The 22,970-nt window shown below is 37.6% G+C and overlaps 1 protein-coding gene across 7 annotated transcripts in view; it reads left to right on the top strand.

The window, feature by feature from the left end:
- Window positions 1–1,813: 1,813 nt before the first annotated feature.
- The window catches only part of ALMS1 (ALMS1 centrosome and basal body associated protein), a 167,493-nt gene continuing 146,336 nt past the window's right edge, over window positions 1,814–22,970 (top strand). For all 7 annotated transcript variants that reach the window (XM_053925860.1, XM_053925856.1, XM_053925859.1 and 4 more), the window contains exons 1-2: window positions 1,814–2,188; window positions 16,011–16,136. In XM_053925860.1, coding sequence (XP_053781835.1) covers window positions 1,841–2,188; window positions 16,011–16,136 — 474 coding nt within the window. In that variant the 5' untranslated portion in view covers window positions 1,814–1,840. The remainder of the gene's footprint in view (window positions 2,189–16,010; window positions 16,137–22,970) is intronic.

Raw genomic sequence — 22,970 nt, 5'->3', positions numbered from 1 at the left:
CTGCCTGTTATAGAATAAGAAAATCTTAATTCGTTTTTTAAAAAGATTTTATTTATTTATGTTTAGAGAGAGGGGAAAGAAGGGAGAGGTAGAGAAACATCAATGTGTGGCTGCCACTCATGCACCCCCCAACTGGGGACCTGGCCTGCACCCCAGGCATGTGCCCTGACTGGGAATCAAATCGGTGACCCTTCGGCTCACAGGCCGGCATTCAATCCACTGAGCCACACCAGGCAGGCCTACCTAATTAGGTTTTTGAAGTTCAACCATTAGGCAATGAGCAGAAGCCCCCACCTCCCACCCTGCACAGTTGAAAATCTGTGTATAATTTTGACTTCTGCAAAACTTTACTAATAACCTACTTGTTGACCAGAAGCCTTACCAATGATATAAACAGGATTAACACATATTTTGTATGTTATATGTATTATATGCCATATACTTACACTAAAGTAAGCTACAGAAAAGAATTTGTTAAGAAAATTATAAGGAAAATACATTTATAAAATTTGTTGAAAAAAAATCAGCACGTAATTGGACCTGCACAGTTCAACCCATGCTGTTCCAGGGTGGGCAGTACTCACAGCCCACTGAGAGGTGTGCGAAGGGGCCCTGAGACCTTGGGCTCCAGTCCATGTTCTACTTTCACAGTTTTGCCAGGACTGAGTCTTTGGCAGACAGGACACACATTTTTGGAAATACCCCTAAAATTACCCCGTCGATGTTGTTTCAGTATCATTGCCTATTTATCTCTGCTATTGTGGGTAATACCATAAAGAATATTTGCTGATTCCACTTTATTATGGCCATATCTTTAGTAATAGCAAAGCATGTAGATTCTTTAGTTTGCCACTCACTTTATAGGGGTTCCTGTAGTGATCAGGAAATCTTTATTTCTAAAGCATCTCAAAGTCATTGACTAACCCAAAAACGTAAGTAGTATCAGAATAAATATTTGCTCTTTTCTCCTGCACCAGCTGATAGGTCTGGGCCAGGGCAATTACTGGACTTACAGGAGCCCTGGGACGGCACTGACCCAGCCGGCCTCCTTCTAGGTAAGAGGCTTTGGGCAAGTTATTTTCTGACCCTTAGATTCTTCAAATATAAAATGATAATATGCCTCACAGAACTGCAAGCATTTAATGAGTTACTGCCTAGTAGTCAACGAATAATACCTACCATAAGTCCTTCAAAGTGGTTAATTCCTTTGATTATCACAACGATCCTATTCAACGGGCCATTATCCTCATTAGTTAGAGGCTCCGTCACACCACTTGCAAGGGGGATGTCAGGATTCAAACCTCCCATTTCTCTGTTAGCAACGCCCATTCCTTACTTAACCCCTATACTACCCTTAAGGTTCAAGTGCCCATCATACAGCCCGTCACACCTTAGTTACTCAACCTTTAAAAATTTATCATTTCCAAGTTTGTCATAATTTTGTCCTAGGGTATGCTCTCCCCTTCGTGCAGGGGCAAAATTCAGTTTTGGCTCTGCCCAGCCGAGTATTAAGTTCTCCCCTCCCGCCAGAGGAGCCCACCCTGGGTTTATTGTGAGCTTACACTTCTGTGAGCAACATACCTGCCCGTGACGAGGGCAAGGCTGCGGCGTCACCCGTCCCTAGCCCCATTCTCTGGCCTAATCGCCTGCCCCCGCGGGGCGTCCTTAGCAACGCGCGCGCTCTCCCGGCCCCGCCCCGTCCGCGCTGCGCGGCGCCCGGTTCTGGGAGGCGGTGGTCTTTGCGCCTGCGTGAGGCCGCAACCGCCAGTCAGCTCTCTGCTCCCCCCCTCCCTCCCCCTTCCCTCTCCTCCTCCTCAACCTCGGAGAGCGTGACACCAACATGGAGCCTGAAGACCTGCCGTGGCCGGGCGAGCTCGAGGAGGAGGAGGAGGAGGAGGAGGAGGAGGAGGCGGAAGAGGAGGAGGAGGTTCAGGAGGAGAAGGAAGAGGTGGAGAAGTCGGAGAACTTGGATGAGGACGAGGTGGTAACGGTGGAGGACGAGGAGGTAGAGGAAAGGCGGGAACTGGACGCGGACTTTAACTACGAGAGCCAGCCTCGGGAAAGTACGGACGACGAGGAGGATGAGGAGGCCAAGGCCTGGCTGCAGGCGCACCCCAGCGGGACCTTGCCCCCGCCGTCGCTGCCCAAGCACCGCTACTCGGAGAGCGAGCGGACCGGCCTGGAGAAGGTGGGCCAGGCCGGGAGGAGGTGTGGGCCGCCGGCGGGGCGGGGCGGGGCGGCGGGTCGTCCCTGAGCGCTCCCTGTCCCCGTTTCTGACACAGAATAAGCGCGCTTTTAAAAGGCTTGTAAGGATTCTCTCGATTCTTCCTTAGGTTCTGGCTGAGTACAACCTCTCATTCTTTCTGGCAGAGACCAGTCGTTTCTCCCCCTTGGTGGGTCCCGGGCCTCTTGAATAACACCAGGTGTTGAGAGGAGCCGGTATTACGAGCTTGTATAGTTAAAAAAAAAGCTTTGGGGAAGAGGTGGGTCCTATCGTGCTACGGAGGAGGTGGGAAGGGCGGTGGCGGAGTGGTGAGGGAGGTTGCCCAGGGACTATCAGGTTGGAAAGACAATTAGGGGATTAGTTTGCCCGCGGCGGAACTGCCCGGCGGGAGTAGTGTGCTCGCGTACCCTAGCGGTCTCTAGCGACTCTTCGGGAGTGTTCATCCGGACCCTCTTTGTAGCAGTAAAGGGGCGCCAGCCGGTAAGAGGAGCTTGTAAGTGCAGGAGGTTTTTGCCGCAGGTCCAGTCTGGAAAACTATATAAAGTGCCACAGTGGAGAAAGCTGTTTTTATGGTTGGCTCTTGAAGATCATTTTGAAAATAATTGCCTTTGATTAATTGCTTTTCAGAGAGAAAAACGATTCAGATAGCAAGTTACCATTTATTAAGTTTCTGTTCTGTACAATGTATATTGAGGGAACAAAAAGAAGCCTAGGGTTTATTGTCTAGGGCTGCCCCAAGGCAACATGTAAACTGAAGAATGAAACAACGAAATACAACTGAAAAGACCGAAAAAGCTATATAGACACGTGCTATTCAATCCAGTAGTTAGTAGCCTTAAAAGTAAATAAATTTCAAAATTCTGTGCCTCTGTTGCACTAACCACTTTCCTTGGCTACCATATTGGACAATGCAGATACAGAATCCTTCCGTCATTACAGGAAATTCTGTTGGTTAGTGATGCCCTGGACTGTTGATCATTAAAGAATATTAATAGTTGTTTTGCCTGGTATATATTCCAGTGGGACTCTAATTCATCGACCATATATTGTTGAGCACTCACCACCGGCTGTGCATTTGTGCTGGATGCAAATGAACCTTGGTGAACCCAACCTTTTTTTTTTTTTAGAGTACGTTTATTAAAGCTGGGGACGGTGAAACAAGACAGGACTTAGGATAGAAGCAACAGAAGAGAGCCTAAGCGGGGCTCCTTTGGCTCACTGGAAAGGAGCCCTTGGACACAGGTTAAGGGGGTTAGCCAGATCGGCTGCTGCTCCTGCCTATTGCTGCCTTAGTTGCAAGAATTGTGGGGACCCTTAGAGTTTAGGAGATGCACGCGTGAGGGGGAAGAAAGGCATGAGTGTGCTCTCAGGAGGGAGAGCAGCAAGCCAAACAACTTTTATGTCTGACTTTTGAGTGTTTAGTCTAGAGAGAAAGGCAAACAAAATGTAGATGATGCCATAAATAAAAATAAAACTGATATGTGTTAACATGTTTCAAAATCATACAGTAAGGAAATCTCATTTAGTCACTGAAACTGGAGAAAGCTTCCCTTAGGAAGTTCTGTGATAGAGTGATAGAGCTGAGATCTGAACTCAGATTAAGGTTAGCTAGGAAAAGTAAGGGAAAAAGCCTTCGAGTTGAGGGAAAAGGTACCATTGGTTAGAGAGAGCATGGTATTTTTCAGGGAACCAAAGGCCAATGTGGGTTGAGCACAGACTTCAATTGCAGCTTGTGGGCTATGTGCAGGATTTGGAGGCTTTATCCCTGGAGGTTTGGGAAGTCAGTGAAAAATGTTTTAAACAAGGGGAGAGGTATATGATAATGTTTGTGTTTTAGACAGATCACTTCGTAGCTGAGTGGAAAACAGCTTTAACGGGGGGGGGGGGGGGGGGGGGGTGCGCGGGTAGCAATAGTAGATCTGGGATGCTAATTAGGAGAGGTTACAGTATTGCCAGGGAAAAGATGATGCTGTTTTGGAATAGGGAATCGTTTGTGGGCATAGAAAATAGACTGATTCAAGAGACATTTAAGAGGAAAAATCACCACACTTAATACACTAATTTTACATTATTATTACATTATTAATGGATTAGATGTGGAATACAAGGGCAAGAAGGTGTCCAGGTGTTAGGTTATTGGATCAGTGATTGTACCAGATACTGAGATATGGCCAGGTACACGGTGTGGGTGTTAGCCATGGGGGTTGGTGATTGGGATGAGTTGGGATGGGTGTTAAGGTTATCAGTTTGGGTTTGGAGAGCAGAGGAGAGGTCTGAGCTGGAGATTTGAAGTTGTGAGTTGTCTCCATACACATAGACCGTAATTAAAGCCACACTTGTGGACAAGGTCTTCTAACTTTTTTGTTTTAAGACTTAATTTAATTAAATTTAATTTATATCTTCAAGCCTAAAGGGGAATGTTTTAGTTAAATCACTTTTAACACTTTTACATGAGAAGTGGAAAAATTACCCTGTTTAACAGCGACTTATCTAAATGTAATAAAAAAAAATCTTGCTTCTTTGAGCCCAGAGTGTTTCCCCCCAGAGGGTTTTTTTTTTAAAAAGAAAAATCCAGTATTACTTTATTTACCTCAGAGGATATGAAGGTGTAGATGGTGTGCTGTATTAAAGGTAGTTATAAAATAATATGAAGAGTATGAACAATGATTTTTTTGTTTAGTTCACTGATGCATTAAAACTTACTGGAAATTTGGAAAATGTATAAGGGAGAAAGTAATGTTTCTTGCTAGAAATGTCTGAACTATAAATTTTTTGAAGATGAGTTTGTTGTATAGTATTTAATGCACTGTATTCAAAGGATGAGACCAAATAATAGGAAACATTAATAATTTCTTTGTTTAGTTCAAGTTAAATGACAAAATTGTAGTATCTGATTCACTCTCTCATATCTCTCTTAGTACATAATAATGATGTTGTAGTGATGATGTATAAGGTAGTGATTGATTACTTTTGTAGTTCTGGTAGTGAAATTGAAATAAGGCAGGGAACTGTTTAAATTCAAAGTGAAATGTGACCAGACTTACAACAGCATCTTTTTAAGAGTTCAGGGAAGTGAGTAATTTAGAGTCTTTGCCGTGTTGGTCTTATATGCTGGTCCTGCAGACCATTCAATGTGAATCATTTCAAACCTAAATTTCTGAGCTGTGTTAGGGAAAATAATTCAGTTCTGTGGAGTGGTATCACTAGAAATTCTTGGTCTCCAACTTTTTTTTTTAAAGATTTTATTTATTTATTTTTAGAGAGAGGGGAAGGGAAGGAGAGAAACATCGACTCTGTTGTCTCTTGCACATGCCCCAACCAGGACCCAACTGGCAAACCAGGCATGTGCCTTGACTGCAGTGAAACCAATAACCCTTCACTTTGCAGGGTGATGCCCAACCAACTGAAGCAAATGGGTCAGGGCGGTGGGGTGGGTCATCAACAGTGTTGGGAAATCTTTTCACTGTTATCCTCTAGCCCTCACCCAGTGTTCAGATGCTCCTCCCATCAGCAGGTTATCATTGCATAGAAGGAGAGAAAAAAGGCCTGAGCCCCTTCACCTTTCTGTTCCCCGTCTCCAAATTTATTTACACTGCACAATTCTAATCTTTTTTGACCCATTAACACATACTTTATTCTTAATCGTTTCCTGTGCTCCTAGGATAAAAACTATTAATCATAGTGTATTCTTCTCTTAAGGAATTGCTGGATTTTATTCGGAGATGCTTTAGAAATGTTAACGGGTTTTTTTTTTACCTATCTCTGTCAAATTTGGCATCAGTATTATGCTGCCTTCATACAAGATACTGGGAACATTTTCATTTATGCCCTGGAATAGTTTAAGTAATATATGAGTATTTCTTTATATTTCGTTGTTGGTCTTCTGTCACAGTACCTATTAAAAAAATTAATCAACTCTTTTTGAAGCAATTTTTTAAAAAAGATTTTTTAAAAGATTTTTACTTATTTCTAGTGAGAGGGAAGGGAGGGAGAAAGAGAAGGAGAGAAATATCGATGTGTGAGGGAAACATCAATAGATTGCCTCTCGCATGCGCCCCTATGCAGTTTAGCCCTGCAACCCAGTCTTGTGCCCTGACCGGGAATCGAACCCCCAAACTTTTGCTTTGTGGAATAACACTCAACACACTGAGCCACACAGGTCAGGACTTTGGAACAATTTATGTTTACAGAAACATGGAGCAGAAAGTACAGAATTCCCATATACCCTCTCTCCCTCCCCTATTTTCCTTGTTTGTGTGGTACATTTATTATAATTTGTAAGCCAATATTGACACATTTTTATTAATTAAAGTTCATAGCTTATATTTGGGTTCATTGTACATTCCGTGGGTTTTGACAAATGTATAATGACATATATCTGACAGTATCATACGGAATAGTTTCACTATCCTAAAAATTCCCTTTGTTCCACCTATTCATCTCTCCCTCCCTTCCTCTGAAAACCTGCAAACCACTGATACTTTTACTGTCTCTACAGTTTCGCCTTTTCTAGAATGTCATATAGTTAGAATCGCATAGTATGAAGCCATTCCAGAATGGCTTCTTTCACTTAACAATATGCATTTACGTTTTCTCCATATCTTTTTATGGTTTGGTATCTTTCTTTTTTTCCCTCTTGATTTTTTTTGAATTGTGGTGAAATATACATAATATAAAATTTACCATTTTCACCATTAAGTACGTTCACATTGTTCTGTAACCATTACTACCATTCATCTTTAGAATGTTTTCATATTTCCAAACTGAAACTCCAACATCTCTGCCATATCTGAGTCTGGTTCTTGCCGTCTCTTCAAACTGTTTTCATTTGTTTGTTTTTGTCTTTTAGTATGTCTTGTAATTTTTTTTGAAAGCCGGACATGTACTGAACGAATACGAAAAGTACTGAAGTAAGTGGGCCTTTAGTGTGAAGTTTTATCTTTACCTGGCTAGAGGTGAGGTTGCATTTACTGTTTGCAGTAGTGTGGAGTACAGTGAAGGCTGGCGTCATATAGCCGGAACCTGCAGGGGTTAAACAGGAGATAGATAACCAGCAAGCTTCAGCTGAATGCGCTGTAACTTTTGCAGAAGACAGATGTATCGGTTAGATAGCCTGGGAATGGAACAATCTGTGCCTGCAGCGTCTCCCTAATTGCAAAATGTCCTTGAGCTCTACCTAACCAACCCCTATAAAATAAACACGGAGACCATGTTCAGGGCTCATTGTCTCGCCATCAGAGGACAGTGTTCCACCTGGTCCCCCGCTTTTCCTTAAACTGTCTGTGTTGTGTCTTTTCATCTCCCGTTGACCCCACTCCATGCTGGTCCAGGCACTGTAGCTGTAGTTGTCAGAGACTGAAATTTGCCCTCGTGACCTTATTTGTGTCTCCCTTGTTGTGTATGAGTTTCTCCAAGGACTTCTTAAATAAGGTCTGTTATGTGCTGTTCTTTCAGTTATAGTCCCTTGTTTGTATTAGGAGGAACCCAATTGATGTGATAAAAGCCTGGGTGGAGGGGAGGTGTTCTGTAATTCCATTATTGGGTCTCAGTCTTCCCCTTGGGCTCTGATCTTCACTAGGGTTCCTCAGTTTTTTTCTTAGGTGAGACAGGAAGGCTAGAAGGGGGCTAGAGTTGGGTATTTATCCCTCCCCCTGGGTCACTTAGTCTCTCCTGTAACTCCAGTGGGCTAGGCTCTGGTAAAAAAGTTTCTTTGGAGGGCAGATCTTAATAAGAACAGAATGCTCTGGGCTTATTTCACAATGGCTCCTTTTCTCCTCCTCCTGCCAGAAGCAGGACGAGTTTTCTCTCAACTGTGGGAACCCTGTATAGTTTTTGGAGGTAGAACTCAAGTGTAGGGGCCCCCTCTAAGAGTTTACCTGGAGCTTTTAAATTTCAAAGTTGTCTACCCTGAGACTCTAGCAGATTGTTAGTTACAATTTAGATTTTCCTATCCTAGTGCTGGTTCTTACAATGGTGTGTGCTCCTGGAATGCTGCTCTAGTAAGTTGTGATTCTCTATACTTGCTTGCCTATCTCCATGGTTTGGGGGGCTGCAGTTTGCCCTTGATTTCAGTTCTTTAATGGATATAAGAAGAGATATTGATTTTCAATTTGTTTAGCTTGTTTTTCTTTTGGTAGAGATGGGAATAATGACTTCCTAACCACTTACATACTAGACCAGAGCTCTGTTTTATTTTTGTTGTGTTTTATGAGACTGACGCGCTACCTACTGCGCTAACGAGGCACCTATTTTTGTTGTGTTTTAACAGACTTTGTTTTTAAGAGCAGTTTAGGTTCACAGAAAAATTGACTGGACAATACAGAAATTTCCCATCTACCTACTGCCACCACCTTCCTCCGCTGTTAATACCCCACTATTGTGCATTTGTTATAATAGATGAGCCTACATTGACATGCACAGTCCATAGTTTACATTAGGGTTCACTGTAAGTGTTGTAAATTCTATGGTTTTTGAAAAATGTATTATGTTGTGTACCCACCATTATAGTACTACATAAGGTTTCTCCATGTCTTTTGATGGCTCGGTTGCTCATTTTGCTTTAGTGCTGGATTATACTCCATTGTCTGGATATACCATAGTTTATCTATCATTTACCTACCAAAGGATATCTCAATTGCTTTCAGATTTGGTTGTTATGAATAAAGCTGTTCTAAACATCCATGTGCAAGTTTTTGTATACACATAAGTTTTCTTTTTAAAATTTTTTTATAATTTATTTTTTAGGATATTTTTTTCCATTACCATTTAATACCCTTTCACCCTCCTCCCCTGACGTAAGTTTTCAGTCCATTTGGGTCAATACCAGGGAGCGTGGTTGCTAGAATGTATAGTAAGGATATGTTTAGTTTTGTGAGAAACTGCCAGACTGTTTTACAAAGTGATTTGCTTTAAGTTCTTTTGGATATATACCCAGAAGTGGGATTGTGGGATCATATGGCAGTTCTATTTTTAATTTCCTGAGGACCCTCCACACTGTTTTTCATGGTGGTTGCACCATTTTATAGCCCACCAACTAGGGTGCCAAGTTTTCAATATCCTGGCCAACAGTTATTATTTTTAATACTAGCCATCCTGATTAGTGTGAAATGATAATCTCATTGTAGTTTTGATTTGCATTTCTCTGATGATTAGTGATATTGAGCATCTTTTCATGTACTTACTGGCCATTTGTATATCTTTGGAGAAATGTCTAAGTTCTTTGCCCATTGGTTAATCAGGTGGTTTTTTTGTTGTTGAGTTTTAGGAGTTCTTTATATATTTTGGATATTATTTTTTTATCAGGTATATGATTTGCAAATTTTTTCTCATTCAGAGTAAAAAGGGTTGCCTTTTACTTTGTTGGTAGTGTCTTTTGATATACAAAATTTTAAAATTTTCATGAAGTCCAATTTGTCTGTTGTTCCTTATGTGCTGTTGCTGCCCATGCCTTTGGTATCATCCAAGAAGTCATTGCTAAATCTATTGTCATGTAGATTTTGCTCTGTTTTCTTTTAAGAGTTTATAGTTTTGGGTCTTACATTTAAGTCTTTGATCCATTTTGAGTTAATTTTTGTATATGATGTTAGAAAATGGTCTAACTTCATTCTTTTGTGTGTAGATATCCAGTTTTTCCAGTGACATTTGTTGAAAAGACTATCTTTACCCTTTGAGTGGTCTTGGCACCCTTGTCAAAATTCATTTGACCATATATGTGAGGGTTTACTACCGGGCTCTCTATTCTGTTGATTGGTCTATTGCAGGCATTTTCAACCAGTGTGCTGCAAGAATTTTTAAAACATGCAATACCTGACTATTTAGTCAGGGGCAATGACCTCTTTTACCCTTAGATTGTCAACTAAAAAAATGTCAACAACCAACAGTTACAGCTGTCCAGTGTGAATGGATCAGAATTATACCAATTTTTTTGGTCAGATTGCCCCCCCCCCAAAAAAAGTACACACACACACACTGAATTTTAGTAATTACTTTATGCCATAAAGTGAAAAAGGTTGAAAATCACTGGTCTATTTGTCTGTCTTTATTCCAGTGCCACGCTGTTATGGTTACTGTAGCTATTAAATGTATTTAAAAATCAAGTAGTGTGAGTCCTCCAACTTTATTCTTTTTCAAAATTGTCTTGGTTGTTTTTGGTTCCTTGAGGTTTCATACAGATTTTTGGGTTTTTAAAAAATTTCTACAGTAAATAAATGCCACTGGAATCTGATATGGAGTGTGTTGGATAGCATGGACATCTTGACAATATTAAGTCTTCCAATCCATGAACACGATGCCTTTCCATTTATTTGCATTTAAAAAATTTTCTCGGCAGCATTGTTTTATAGTACAATGTACAGATTTTTTGCCATCTTGGTAAAGTTTATTCCAAAGTATTTTATGCTTTGTGATGCTATTGTAAATGGAACTGTTTTTGTAATTCCTTTTTTATATTGTTTATTATTGGTGTGTAGAAATGCAACTGGTTTTTGCATGTTGATTTTTTATTCTACAACTTTGCCGAATTCTTTTATAAGTTCTAATACAACTCATGTGGAATATTTGGGTTTTTTAATAAATAAAATTAATGTCATCTGTGAACAAAGATAATTTTACTTCTTCCCATTCCAATTTGGATGCCATTTATTTATTTTTTGCCTAATTGCTCTGGCTAGGATGTCCAATACTGTGTTGAATAGAAATGGCAAGAGCAGGCATGCTTGCCTTGTTTCTTATCTTAGAGGAAAAGCTTTCAGTTTTTCATCGAGTTCAATGTTAGTTGTGGGTATTCATAAATGACCTTTATTATGTTAATGTAATTTTTCCATTCTGAGTTTGTTATTCTTATCATGAAAGGGTTTATTTAAATACTGTGAAATGATTAATACTATATTATTTAGATAACATCTATCATCTCCTGTAGATACAATAAAAAGAAAAAAATTCACCTTGTGATGAGAATCCTTAGGATTTACTCTAAGAACTTTCCTGTGTATCATACAGCAGTATTTGTTTTTATTTTAGAAGAAAAAAATTAAAAATTTTATTTAGCCACAAATGGAAAAATGGAATTTATGTGCCTATTGGATACTGCACAGCTTCTCAAACTTTGGAATTCATCCCTGCTACCCCCATTTCCTGTTCTGTGCTGATTTTCACAAATGCTTTTTTTTTTTTTTTATCAGAAGGATCTCCTAAAACCCAGTTTTCACAAAGATATTTTGAAATCAAAAGGAATGTAGCCATACAGCAGTTCTAACTATAGTCATCATGTTATACTTTACATTCTTAGTACTTTTCTGTCTTATAATTGTAAGTTAGTACCTTTCCACCAGTTTTCTCCATTTCCCCTTCTCCCCAACCTCTGTCTCTGGTAACCACAAATTTGATTTCTTTTACTGTGAGTGTTTTAGATTCCATATATAATGAGATCATACAGCATTTGTCTTTCTCTGGTTTATTTCACTTAGCATAATGCCATCAAGGTCTATCCATGTTGTTGCAAATAGTAGGATTTCCTTTTTTGAATTTTTTTGGATGAATAATATTCCATGGTGTATATACCACAATTTATCCATTTATCCATTAATGGGTACTTAAGTTGTTTCCACATTTGGGCTGTTATAAATAAAGCCGCTATGACTGTGGGGGTGCAGATATCTTTTTGAGTTAGTGTGTTTGTTTCCTTTGAATATATTTCCAGAAGTGGAATTGCTGGGTCTTACAGTAGTTCCATTTTAACTTTTCAAGAAACTTCCATACTGTTGCATTTTCCATAGTGGCTGTACCAATTTACGATCTCAGTAACAGTGCACAAAGGTTCCCTGTCCTCCACATCGACCCCAGCATTTATCTCTTGACTTTCTGATCATGGCCATTCTAAAAGGCATTAGGTGATATCTTAACATGGTTTTCATTAGAATTTTCCTGATGACTAGTAATGTTGAACATCTCTTCATGTATCTTGGCCAGGCATATATTTTCTTCGGAAAAATGTCTATTCAGGTCCTTCGCCCATTTTTAAATAGGATTTGTTTTGTTTTGTTTTTTGCTATTGATTTGTAGTTCTTTCTATCTTTTGGATACTGTTTTTATTGTATATATAATTTGCAATTTTTTTCCCATTCTGTAGGTTTTCTCATTTTGTTGATGGATTTTTTCTGCTGTGTAGAAGCTTTTTAGTTTTATGCGGTGACATTTGTTTATTTTTAACTTTGTTGCTGTGCTTGTAGGTGTGATTTCCAAATAATCAGTACCGGGACCCATGACAAAAAGCTTTTTTTCTGTTTTCTTCTAGGAGTTTTAGGTGTCAGGTCTTACATTTAAGTATTTAATCCATTTTGAGTTAATTTTTGTGAGTGGTTTAACATAGGATCCAGTTTCATTCTTTTACATGTGAATATTCAGTTTTCCCAGCACCATTTATTGAAGTGACTGCCATTTAAATCTCCTTTTAGTATTCTTGGTTCTCCTGGCTAATATTAATTGACCATATAACCAGTTTATTTTTGGGCTCTCAGTTCTGCTATGTGGTCTATTTGTCTGCTTTTATGTCACCACTGTACTGTTTTAATTACTGTAGCTTTATAATACAGTTTGAAATTGGGAAGTGTGATGCTTTCTGGCTTGTTCTTTTTTCTTAGGAATTTTTCTTTTTGGCTGTTTGGGGTCTTTTTTGGTTCCATATAAATGGCTAGTTTTTTAAATATATATATGTGTTAAAAAGTCATTGGAATCTTCATAGGGATTACATTGAATCTATAGATGACTTTTGATAGTGTTGAAATTTTAATGGTATTAATTCTTCCACATTGATTTTTATATGTTGAACCATCCTTGCATTCCAGAGTTAAATCCTACTTGATCATGTATAATCTTGATCAAGTAGGATCTTGAACAATATATTTTTTAAATTTTTATTGTTACTTAATTACAGTTGTATGCCTTTTCTCCCCATCCCTCCACCCCACCCCAGCTGAACCCACTTTCCTCCCCCACCTCCACCCTCCCCCTTGGTTTTGTCCATGTGTCCTTTATAGTACTGAACACATTTCTTGTGATTTGTTTGACCCATTGTTTTTCTAAGAGTATATTGTTTAATTTTCACATATGTGGAATTTCAAGTTTTTCTTGTATTGACATCTAACTTCATTTTATTGTGATTGGAAAAGATAGTCTGTATGAATTCAATTTTCTTGAATTTGTTAAGACTTGTTTTGTGGCCTTATGTGTTATATCCTGAAGTATGTTGCATGTGTACTTGAGAAATGTGTATTCTGCAGTTTTGGGGTAGAATGTTTTGTATATTTCTGTTAGGTCCAATGGTCTATAGTGTTTGTTCAATTCCTCTATTCTCTTTATTGTTCTGATTGTTCTATTCATTATTGAAAGTGAGGTGTTGAAGTCTCTTAATATTACTTTGTTGCTGTGTATCTCTCCCATTAATTCTTTCAAACTTTTGTTAATTTAGGAGCTCTGAGGTTGGATGCATAAATACTTGTTAAATCTTCTTGGTGAGTTGACCCTTTCATCATTATATAATGTCCTTCTCTGTCTCTTGTAACAGTTATTAATTTAAAGTCTTTTTGTGTGGTATTAGCGTAGATACTCCTGTCCTATTTTGGTTACCATTTACATGAAATAATCTTTTTCCATCCTTTCACTTTCAGCCTGTATGTGTCCTTAGATATAAACTGTTTCTCTTCTAGACAGCATATAGTTGGAAGTCAGTTAACTTTTAATATTAAAAACTGGCTCAGGGAAGGACTCTTTAAAACTTAATCTATATCACCCTGGCCGGTGTGGCTTAATTGGTTGGATTGTCATGCTGTAACGGAAAGGTTGCTGGTTCGATTCACGGCCAGGGCACATACCTAACTAAGTTGTGGTTGGATCTCCAGTCCGGGAGCGTTTGACCCCTGGGAAGCAACCAATCGATGTTTTTCTCTCTCTCCCATCCATGTTTTTCTTTCTCTTCCTCTCTAAAAAGCAATGAAAGAATATCCTTTGGTGAAGATTAAAAAATAAATAAATAAACTTAATTTATATCAAAAGGCATTTAACCTCAAACAAGGGAACTGCTGATGACACCTGCTTATTTTTGGAGCACTTACTTTTAAGAATAAGCCATCAAGAATTTTGGTTATACTGCGATCCAGAGGTGACTGTGGGAAAGCTGATCAAACGTATGTATTAGAAATGGTGTCTTTAATGAAGTCTAAACTGTCAGATAGGTAATAAAAATCAGGAGTTCTGGGAAATGGATTTTTTATAGTAAGAACTTTTTAATGCTTAATTTTTACTTTTGTGTTTCCTTTTAGCCAATACAGTGAGGGGGAATGTTCTTATTCTCGCACATTGGGTTACTTGTCAAAAATGCCAGTTTTTTCATACTGTATCATTAGTTTTCTACAACTGTTCTTGAATTGAACCCTCTCTTTGTAAGCTGTTGTGAATCAGCCATTTTCAAAGACGAGAACTCTCATGCTCCACTCTCAGTATTATTTAGCTGCAGTAAATAGACATTTTGAACTTTCATTTGAGCATTCTTCTTTCCTGGGGGTCACAAAGAAGAATAGCTGTGCCACAACATTGGCTGTAACGTTATATATTTATGGGTTTCAAATTGCCAAAATGAGTTTGTAAAAGAGCTTTCTTTGTTTTTTATGCTTTATCTCTTAAAAATTGCCATTGAATGTTACTTAGTGTCACCCCAATAAATTCAATAAAAAGGAAAAAAAACATTGAAGCAATGTGGGTGTGCCCCATGGTGCTCTATCTTTTGAGAGAAACGTCTTGGAAGAGTTGATATCTTAGAAATCTCTTTCGTTATTGAATGGATGTTCAGTTAATCAGGCCTTTCTATGACCAAAAACCCATTGTTGTAAGTGCTCTGTAAAAAATGTTTTGTTAGTGTAGTAACAGTTTTAATTCTGAAAAAAATCTGATGACCCTGGGTTTCCTTCAGGGGCTCTTTCACGTGTGTTGTTATTAATATTTTGTTAGCATTTGTCCTTTTTTTTTGACTCATACCTGCCTATTTTATAACAATTTCCTTTTCTGTGGACATTGTATCTTTTTTCTTTACCTGTTTGAGAATCTGAGATATTCTTATTTTAAAAATGTTTTGAAAGCATACTTTATAATCTCATTTTTGGTTTTTTGGTGCACCATCTTCTACTTGGTATTTTGTGGTTGTCTCTGCCTTGCCCCTTGCATCTATTTCTTTAGGAGGAAGTCTAATATTGGAAGCCTTGGGTTTTTATTTTCCAGGGATACTGGGTAAAATCTCAAAAACCAGTCCTGTGCCAGTAAGTGACTTGACCTAGTTCGTTTTTGTTTGATTGCCTCTGCTGTTTTTCATTTGCATAGTTTCAGCCTTGGGCAGCATCACAGTTTTAATGCCACCTTCTGCAAGTGGGAGAGCTCTGTTTCAACCCAATTTCACAAAATGAGCCTGACTTTTATTTTAGTCCTTATTATTAGAGTTAATTTCTTAGGCATCTCAAACATTAAGATTTTAAAACACCTAATCTGCTTGTTTCTGCTTGCTGCTTTTACCTCTGGGGGCATAGGCTGTTAAGGAACTGTTGTAATTTATTGGAAAGTATGTCGTGTCCTAACAGGGTAACCATAAGTCCCTGTGTTTCCTTATTTTTAAGTGAAGATAATAACTTAAACTGTGGTTGTGATGTTGAAATGTCATTGTATATATGAAAGAGCTTTATAAACTGAGAAATACCTAATGTTAGATTTTGTTACTACTATATTTAAATCTGTTTTTGATTTTCAGGTTGTTCCATTGACCAGTAATGTGTGGCAACAGTCATCATATCAAGACAAGAATAGAACAGCTATTTCTGATTCTAATGTGGTCTCTCTGGAAGAAACAGCTCAGTGGGGCTCTGAGGATGATCAGGTATGTCTTATGTAACTGGCAAACTATCTTTCCTTTGGTAAGAAGCATGAAAGATTGTTACGTAGCTGTGAATAGTGGGAAGAGGTGAATTACTTTAATATTCCATTTCTCTGATAGATCTTGGGCAATCTTAATTATAAAACAACAGCTCACTTTTTTTTTTTTTGTCTCAGAACTCCTTTACATTCTTCAAAAGTATTTTAAAGAGTTTTCCTTATATGGGTTATCTATATTGATAGCTTACTAGAAATTAAAACATGAAAAAATATTTATTTAAAAATACCAAACCCACTATATATATAAACAATGTATTTTAAAGAGAAAAATGACTATTTTCCAAAGCAAAACAAAATATTTGGAAGAGTGGCATTGTTTTACACTTTTGCATATCTCTTTAATATTAGGCTTATAGATTTTTCTAAGACAATCTATTAGAAAAATAGAACCAATAGGAGACATATGTATACTATATATATTATTGAAACATATATATGCCACATATGTTGAAATATATATATGTTCTTTATATATATATATGGGCTCATGATTATGGAGGCTGAGAATTCCCAATATCTGTAATCTGGTGACTCAGGAGAGCTGGTAGTATAATTATACTCTGAGTCTAAAGGCCTGAGGACCAGGCCAGTTGTTGGCTTAAATTTCATTCTGAGTCCAAGTCCAAAGGCAGGGGGACACCAGTGTCCCAGCTCAAAGACTATTAGGCAGAGAGAGCAAATTCTCTTACTCAGCTTTTTGTTCTGTTCAGGCCTTTAATGGATTGGATGAGGCCTGCTCACATTGGGAATAGCAATCTGCTTTACTCAGTCTATAGATCCATCCAATGTTAATCTCATCCAGACACACCCTCTAAAATGTTCAGCCAGATATCTGGGCACCCTGTGGCACAGTTAAGTTGACACATGAAATTAACCCTCATAACTAGATTCTCATATCTGCTTCTGCATTTGGTCCTTTGGGATATATTGTTTCAGTTGAAATATGTAAAGAAAATCTGGCCTTACATAGAAATGTAGTTAGAAAAGGAAGGCTTACATAGATTCCCTCCCTGAAAGGATGTCAGTGACCTACAGGAAGCCTCAGAGCACACTTTGAGAACTATTGATTTAGAACATAAACTTAGAAGAAATGGAAAATTATAAGCAGATAGGAAAAAGCTCATATATATGTTTTAGAGGAAAAAATAAAGCCCTGCTCATAATGGTTAGATATTTAAAGTTGATTATCTAATAACATTATAAGAAAGTACCAAACTGTTTTCTAGAGTGACTGTATCATTTTACGTACTCCGCAGTGTATGAGAGTTCTAGTTGTATTGCCTTCTTGTGGGCCCTTGGTATTATTGTCAGTTTTTTACGTTTTAATCATTCTAGGTATATTATGGTGTCTCATTGTGTGTTTTTTTAAAAATTTTTCACCTGAGGATATGTCTGTTGATTTTGGAGAGAGGGGAAGGGGGTGAGGGGGGAGAGAGGGGGATAGAAAGAAACATCAATGTGAGAGAGAACCATCGATCAGTTGCCTCCTGTACATGCCCCAACTGGGGATAAAACCCACAACCTTTTTGTGTAGAGATGATGTTCCAACCACCTGAACCACCCTGCCAGGGCTCATTGTGGTTTTAATATGCATTTTCATAATGACTAATAATATTGTGCATCTTTTTTTGTGCTTATTTGCCATACATGTGTCCTTAGTGAAGTATCTGTTCAAGTCTCTTACCCTTTTTTTTTTTTTTTGACCAATTTGTTCCCTTTGTTGAGTTTTGAGAATTCTGTATATATTCTAGATGTAAGCCCTTTGTTAAATATGTGTTTTGCAAATATTTCCTCCCAGGGTATGGTTTTTCTTTGAATTTTTCTATCTGTCTTTCAAAGAGCAGAAGTTTTAATTTTGATGGAGTTGGCCTACTGATGTTTCTTTCTTATGGTTTGTACTTCTTGTGTCCTGAGAAATTCTTGGCCTAATTCTAGGTCACAAAGATTTTCTCCTGTTTTTTGTTAGAACAGGATTTCTTAATCTTGCCACTTTCGACATTTTAGGCCAGATACATTTTTCTTACATGGGCTATCCTGTGTATTGTAAGATGTTGAGCAGCATCCTTGGTCTTTTCCTACTAGGTATCAGTAATACTCCTCATGTTTGACCATATATGTATGGGTCTATCTCTGGACTCTCTGTTCCCTTGACTTACTTGTTTCTCCTCATCTCAATACCATACTCAATTACTGGGCTGTCTAGAAATCAGGTAGTATGAGTTCTCCCACTTTTTTTCTCTTTTTAAAAATAGTTCTGTTTATGCTAGGTTCTTTGAATTTCAATATACATTTCAGAGTCAGCCTGTCAATTTCTATTTAAAAAGTCTGCTGGAATTTTGATTAACATTGCCTTAAGTCTATATATAAATTTGCAGAGAATTGACATCTTAATACTGAGTTCTCTAATCCACAACACAGTAGTTCTTTCAGTTTTATTTAGGTCTTTAATTTCTTCATCAGTGTTTTGTTGTCTTCAGTGTACCAAACTTAACACACATTTTGTTAGAATTACTGGTATTTAAAAAAATTTCAATTTCCTATTGTTCATCCCAAGCATATAGAAATATAATTGAATTTTTATGTTGACCTTGTATCCTATGACCTTGCTAATCTCATTTACTAGTTCTAGTACTAGCTTTTTGGTAGAGTCTTTAGGACTTTATACATAGACAATCGTAACAACTGTATTTTTTCCTTTTTTATATACAGATTACTGTTGAACAACAGAGTTCCATTTATACATGGAATTTTTTCATAAGTACCTGTAATGTTTTCAGTCCATGGTTGGGAGTCTGGATGGGGAGGGCTAGCTGTATGCATTGATCTATGCCATTTTATATAGGGGTCTGACATTTGTGGATTTTGGTATCCATGGGGATTCTGGAACCCTCAGAATCCCCTGTGGATACTCTGGACAGTTAAATTTTGGGGAAGTGAAAAGTCAAAGAAGATTTTCAACTGCACAGAGGGGTTGGCGCCCCTAACCCCGGGCATTATTCAAGGGTCAATTGTATATGCCCTGTATCACTCACTAGGATCTACTTGTTCTTCTACTTGATCTATTGATACTTTGTGATCTGACCTCAACTCGGTGAAAACAAGTGTTACCAACAATATTTATGTAGCTGAATACAGTGAATACTTTTCTATCTTCATCTTAGGTACATGAAGTAAATAGCATTTGACACTGTTAATCATTGCATAACTTCTTAAAAATCATTTTTTGGCTTCTCCTGGTTTCCTTTCTACTCCTCTGGCTATTTATTCTCCTTCAAGTTTTTTTTGCTGCTTTATATTCCTCTTTAAACCAGCAATTCCACTGCTGGGATTATACCCTAAGAATCCTGAAACACCATTCAAAAGAACCTATGTACCCCAATGTTCATAGCAGCACAATTTACAATAGCCAAGTGCTAGAAGCAACCTAAGTGCCCATCAGTAAATGAGTGGATCAAAAAACTATGGTATAGTTACACAGCAGAAAGAAAGAAGGAGTCCTACCCTTTGTGACAGCATGGATGGAACTAGAGAGCATTATGCTAAGTGAAATAAGCCAGGCAGTGAAAGACAAACACCATATGATCTCACCTATAAGTGGAACCTAATCAGCAAAACAAACAAACAAGCAAAATACAACCAGAGACATTGAAATAAAGAACAAACTGAGAGTAACCAGATAAGAGGGGGGAGAGGGATATTGGGGGAAAACAGGGGAAGGGCCGTCAAGGAACATGTATAAAGGACACATGGACAAAGTCAAGGGGGGATAGGTTTGAAGGTGGTAGGCGAGGGTAGATGGGGTGGGGGATCATGGTGGGGTGAAAATGGAGACAACTATACTCGAACAATAATTTTTAAAACAGAAAAGAAAAAAAATAAATAAACCTTGAAATCAAAGGTTATAAGCTGTAGACCTGAATATGGCCCAAATATAATTTGCAGAGACAATTTTTTTAGCACAGTGGTTTAAAGTTTTTAAAGTAGAACACTTTAAAGTGTGCATGCAGTGCATAGTTGGCCCTAAGTCCCATCACTCTTGAATTCCAGGCAGATTTACTCATTTCTGTTTACCTCTCTGCCCCAGTACACATTTGAGTTTTTGACTTGTGCTTGAAATGTTGGAATGCTGTGGTTCTCATCTAGATCCAGGGCTTTATACTTAAAAATTTTAAATTTATGTCTTCATTGTATACTTCTCCCTTAGAATTTGTATTTATCCAACTGCTTATATGGCCCTCCCTGCTCATACATTTCAAAATATTGAGAGTTGAGGGACTTTTTATATCGATTCAAAAGGTATTATACAAGGAATCACTGTGTCACAGAAACATAGCAACAAAATATGCAGAAATAAGAGGAATGTTGGACAGAGACTTAGAAAATTATTTTTTGATGGAAAATTATGCAAGTATGTTTGCCTGGGGAGAGGAATGAGTCATAGAGAGGCAAAGTGGGAGAATCACATATAGGAAGGAAATCACCAAAAAAAACTGGGAGATGAGAATGCCTTTGATAGCTAGAAAGACTTTTTTTTAAGCCACAAGATGAAAATCTGGATACATAATGGGTTTGTAGATTTGGTGGTAGGAAGATTAGGAAGTTTCTTCTTCTGCTATTTACTTACTGCAGTATGAAATGAAGTCATCAGTTGAATTTGAGGAAAGATGGGCCTTGGCCGGGTAGTTCATTTGGTTAGATACCCCAACTTGGGGTAGAGTCCTAATACCCCAAGGTTGTGGGTTCCATCCCCAGTCAGGGCACATACAATAATCAACCCAATGAATGTATAAATAAGTAGAACCATATCAGTGTTTCTCTTTCTCTGTCTCTAAAATACAGATTTAAAATAATTTTTAAAAGAAAATGAGGAAGGAGAGTTCAGTAAATCTGAGAAGAAATAAGTAGTTATTTTAGCAAGTCAACTCCCAGGAAAATACAGTAGGGTTTTTCAGGCAATGCTGAGTGCCCTTGTGGTTTAATGTCATCAATTTAAAGAAAACCTCTCTGGGTGTGTATTTTCTTCAGCAATGCACTGCTGCTTGGATTCAGGTAAAGAGAAGATGCAACCAGAACTAAGCTTTTACCAGGCAAATGGGATAATGGGTGAAAAGGACAAGAAAGTTAAAAATGTTTGCAAGGTAGTACGGTAGTTATAAGGATGACTATGAACTCTCAGGCTGGTAAAGAAGGAAATACAAGTAAGAAAGGTATTATGAAAAGTGTAAATATGATAGGGTGGTTGTCTTCATGAGGTTAAATAATTATTACAGTTAAGGACCTGGAGTAGAGTAAGTGATCTGTGGACCACACAGGATGGGCAAGAGACCAAATAGATAACATCTCTTATTAGCAGTGAATAATAAACCGGGACCAAGCTCAAACCCTGGTCAAAGGGGCTGAGAGTTAAGTCAGGGACTAGAGATTTTGTTGTAGTGAGAGTCAAAAAATGATTGGAACTCCCCTGCTTTAAAACCCTTTATTGGCCTACTATTCCCTATAGAATGGAGTGCTCTCAAAAGATTTAAAATTAATGATTATCATTTCTTTTATTTTCAAGTATTAAAAATTTTAAAAACATGTTTCTAATAGCAATTTGATATTATAGATTTGACTAATTTATCCAGCATAGAAGGAATCAAGACATTTTGGAATGTCAAAGGTTTACTGTTTCAGAATCCCACAAGCCATGAGTAATGTTAGTATTTTTCCCCATTCTTTTCTCTATATATTTGTATAACAGTTACTAGGTAGTGGATAGTTATTTTTTTAAAAAACCTAAAAAGCCTTTGGTTAGTATATTTTAAATACTAAAAATAGCTTTTCAAAGACAAATCTTGTTTGAAAATGTTTGTGAAAATTTTTCTAATTGTAATACATCTTTATGGATTCTGGTCATTTGGGAATGAAAAAAATCTATATTCTCTAAAAAACATTTATGTTGGTCAAGAAAGAAAACTCCAGTAATAGACTACAAAATAATGAAAATCAATACATTATATAACTAAGCATGTAGGTCACCATCAATATAACGCCATCTTTATATTTAAATAAATAAATGTAAAATCAAATGAATTCATTATTTAACCAAACATTTTAGATAAAGAAAAACTGCAAGTATAGGAAACGTGGTAAAGAGAAGAACAAATAACTAAGTTAGAAAATACAATAAAATTGTTAAATTAAAGATAGAAAAAATGGATATATTTCTAGTAAATCCAGTCAAGAGGAAGAAAAAACTTAGTGAGACCTATTAAAGCTTATAGAGGTAGACTAGTAATAGTAGGGAGGAAATGGACAAAGCCATCAAAATGATTTTTGGACTGAATAGATTCACTGGTGAAATCCTTTATATTTTTAAGGAAAATTGAATTTTCTTGTGTAAAATAAATATGGAACAAAGTTATGGAACAAGGTTAGGAAACAAAGCAGACATTCTAAAATACTGATTAGTTATAACCTTACTATTACTATATATGAGTGAAGATGTGAAAAACTGCACTAGAGCCCTGGCTAGTGTGGCTCAGTGGAATGAGTGCTGGCCTGCAATCCAAGGGTCACTGGTTCTATTCCCAGTCAGGGCAAATGCTTGGGTTGTGGACCAGGTCTCCAGTAGGGGTGCTCAAGAGGCAACCACCCATTGATGTTTCCTTCTCTCCCTTCTCTCTAAAAATAAATATATAAAGTTTTAAAAAAAATTTTATTGTTATTCAGTTACAGTTGTCTGCATTTCCTCCCCATCGATATATAAAATATTTTTTAAAAACTGCTAGAAAATATG

The sequence above is a fragment of the Desmodus rotundus genome, chromosome 5 (assembly GCF_022682495.2).
Source record: "Desmodus rotundus isolate HL8 chromosome 5, HLdesRot8A.1, whole genome shotgun sequence".
NCBI classification, from domain to species: Eukaryota; Metazoa; Chordata; class Mammalia; order Chiroptera; family Phyllostomidae; genus Desmodus; species Desmodus rotundus.
Note: the sequence above shows the minus strand (reverse complement) of the source record. Positions and strands in the feature narration are given on the sequence as shown.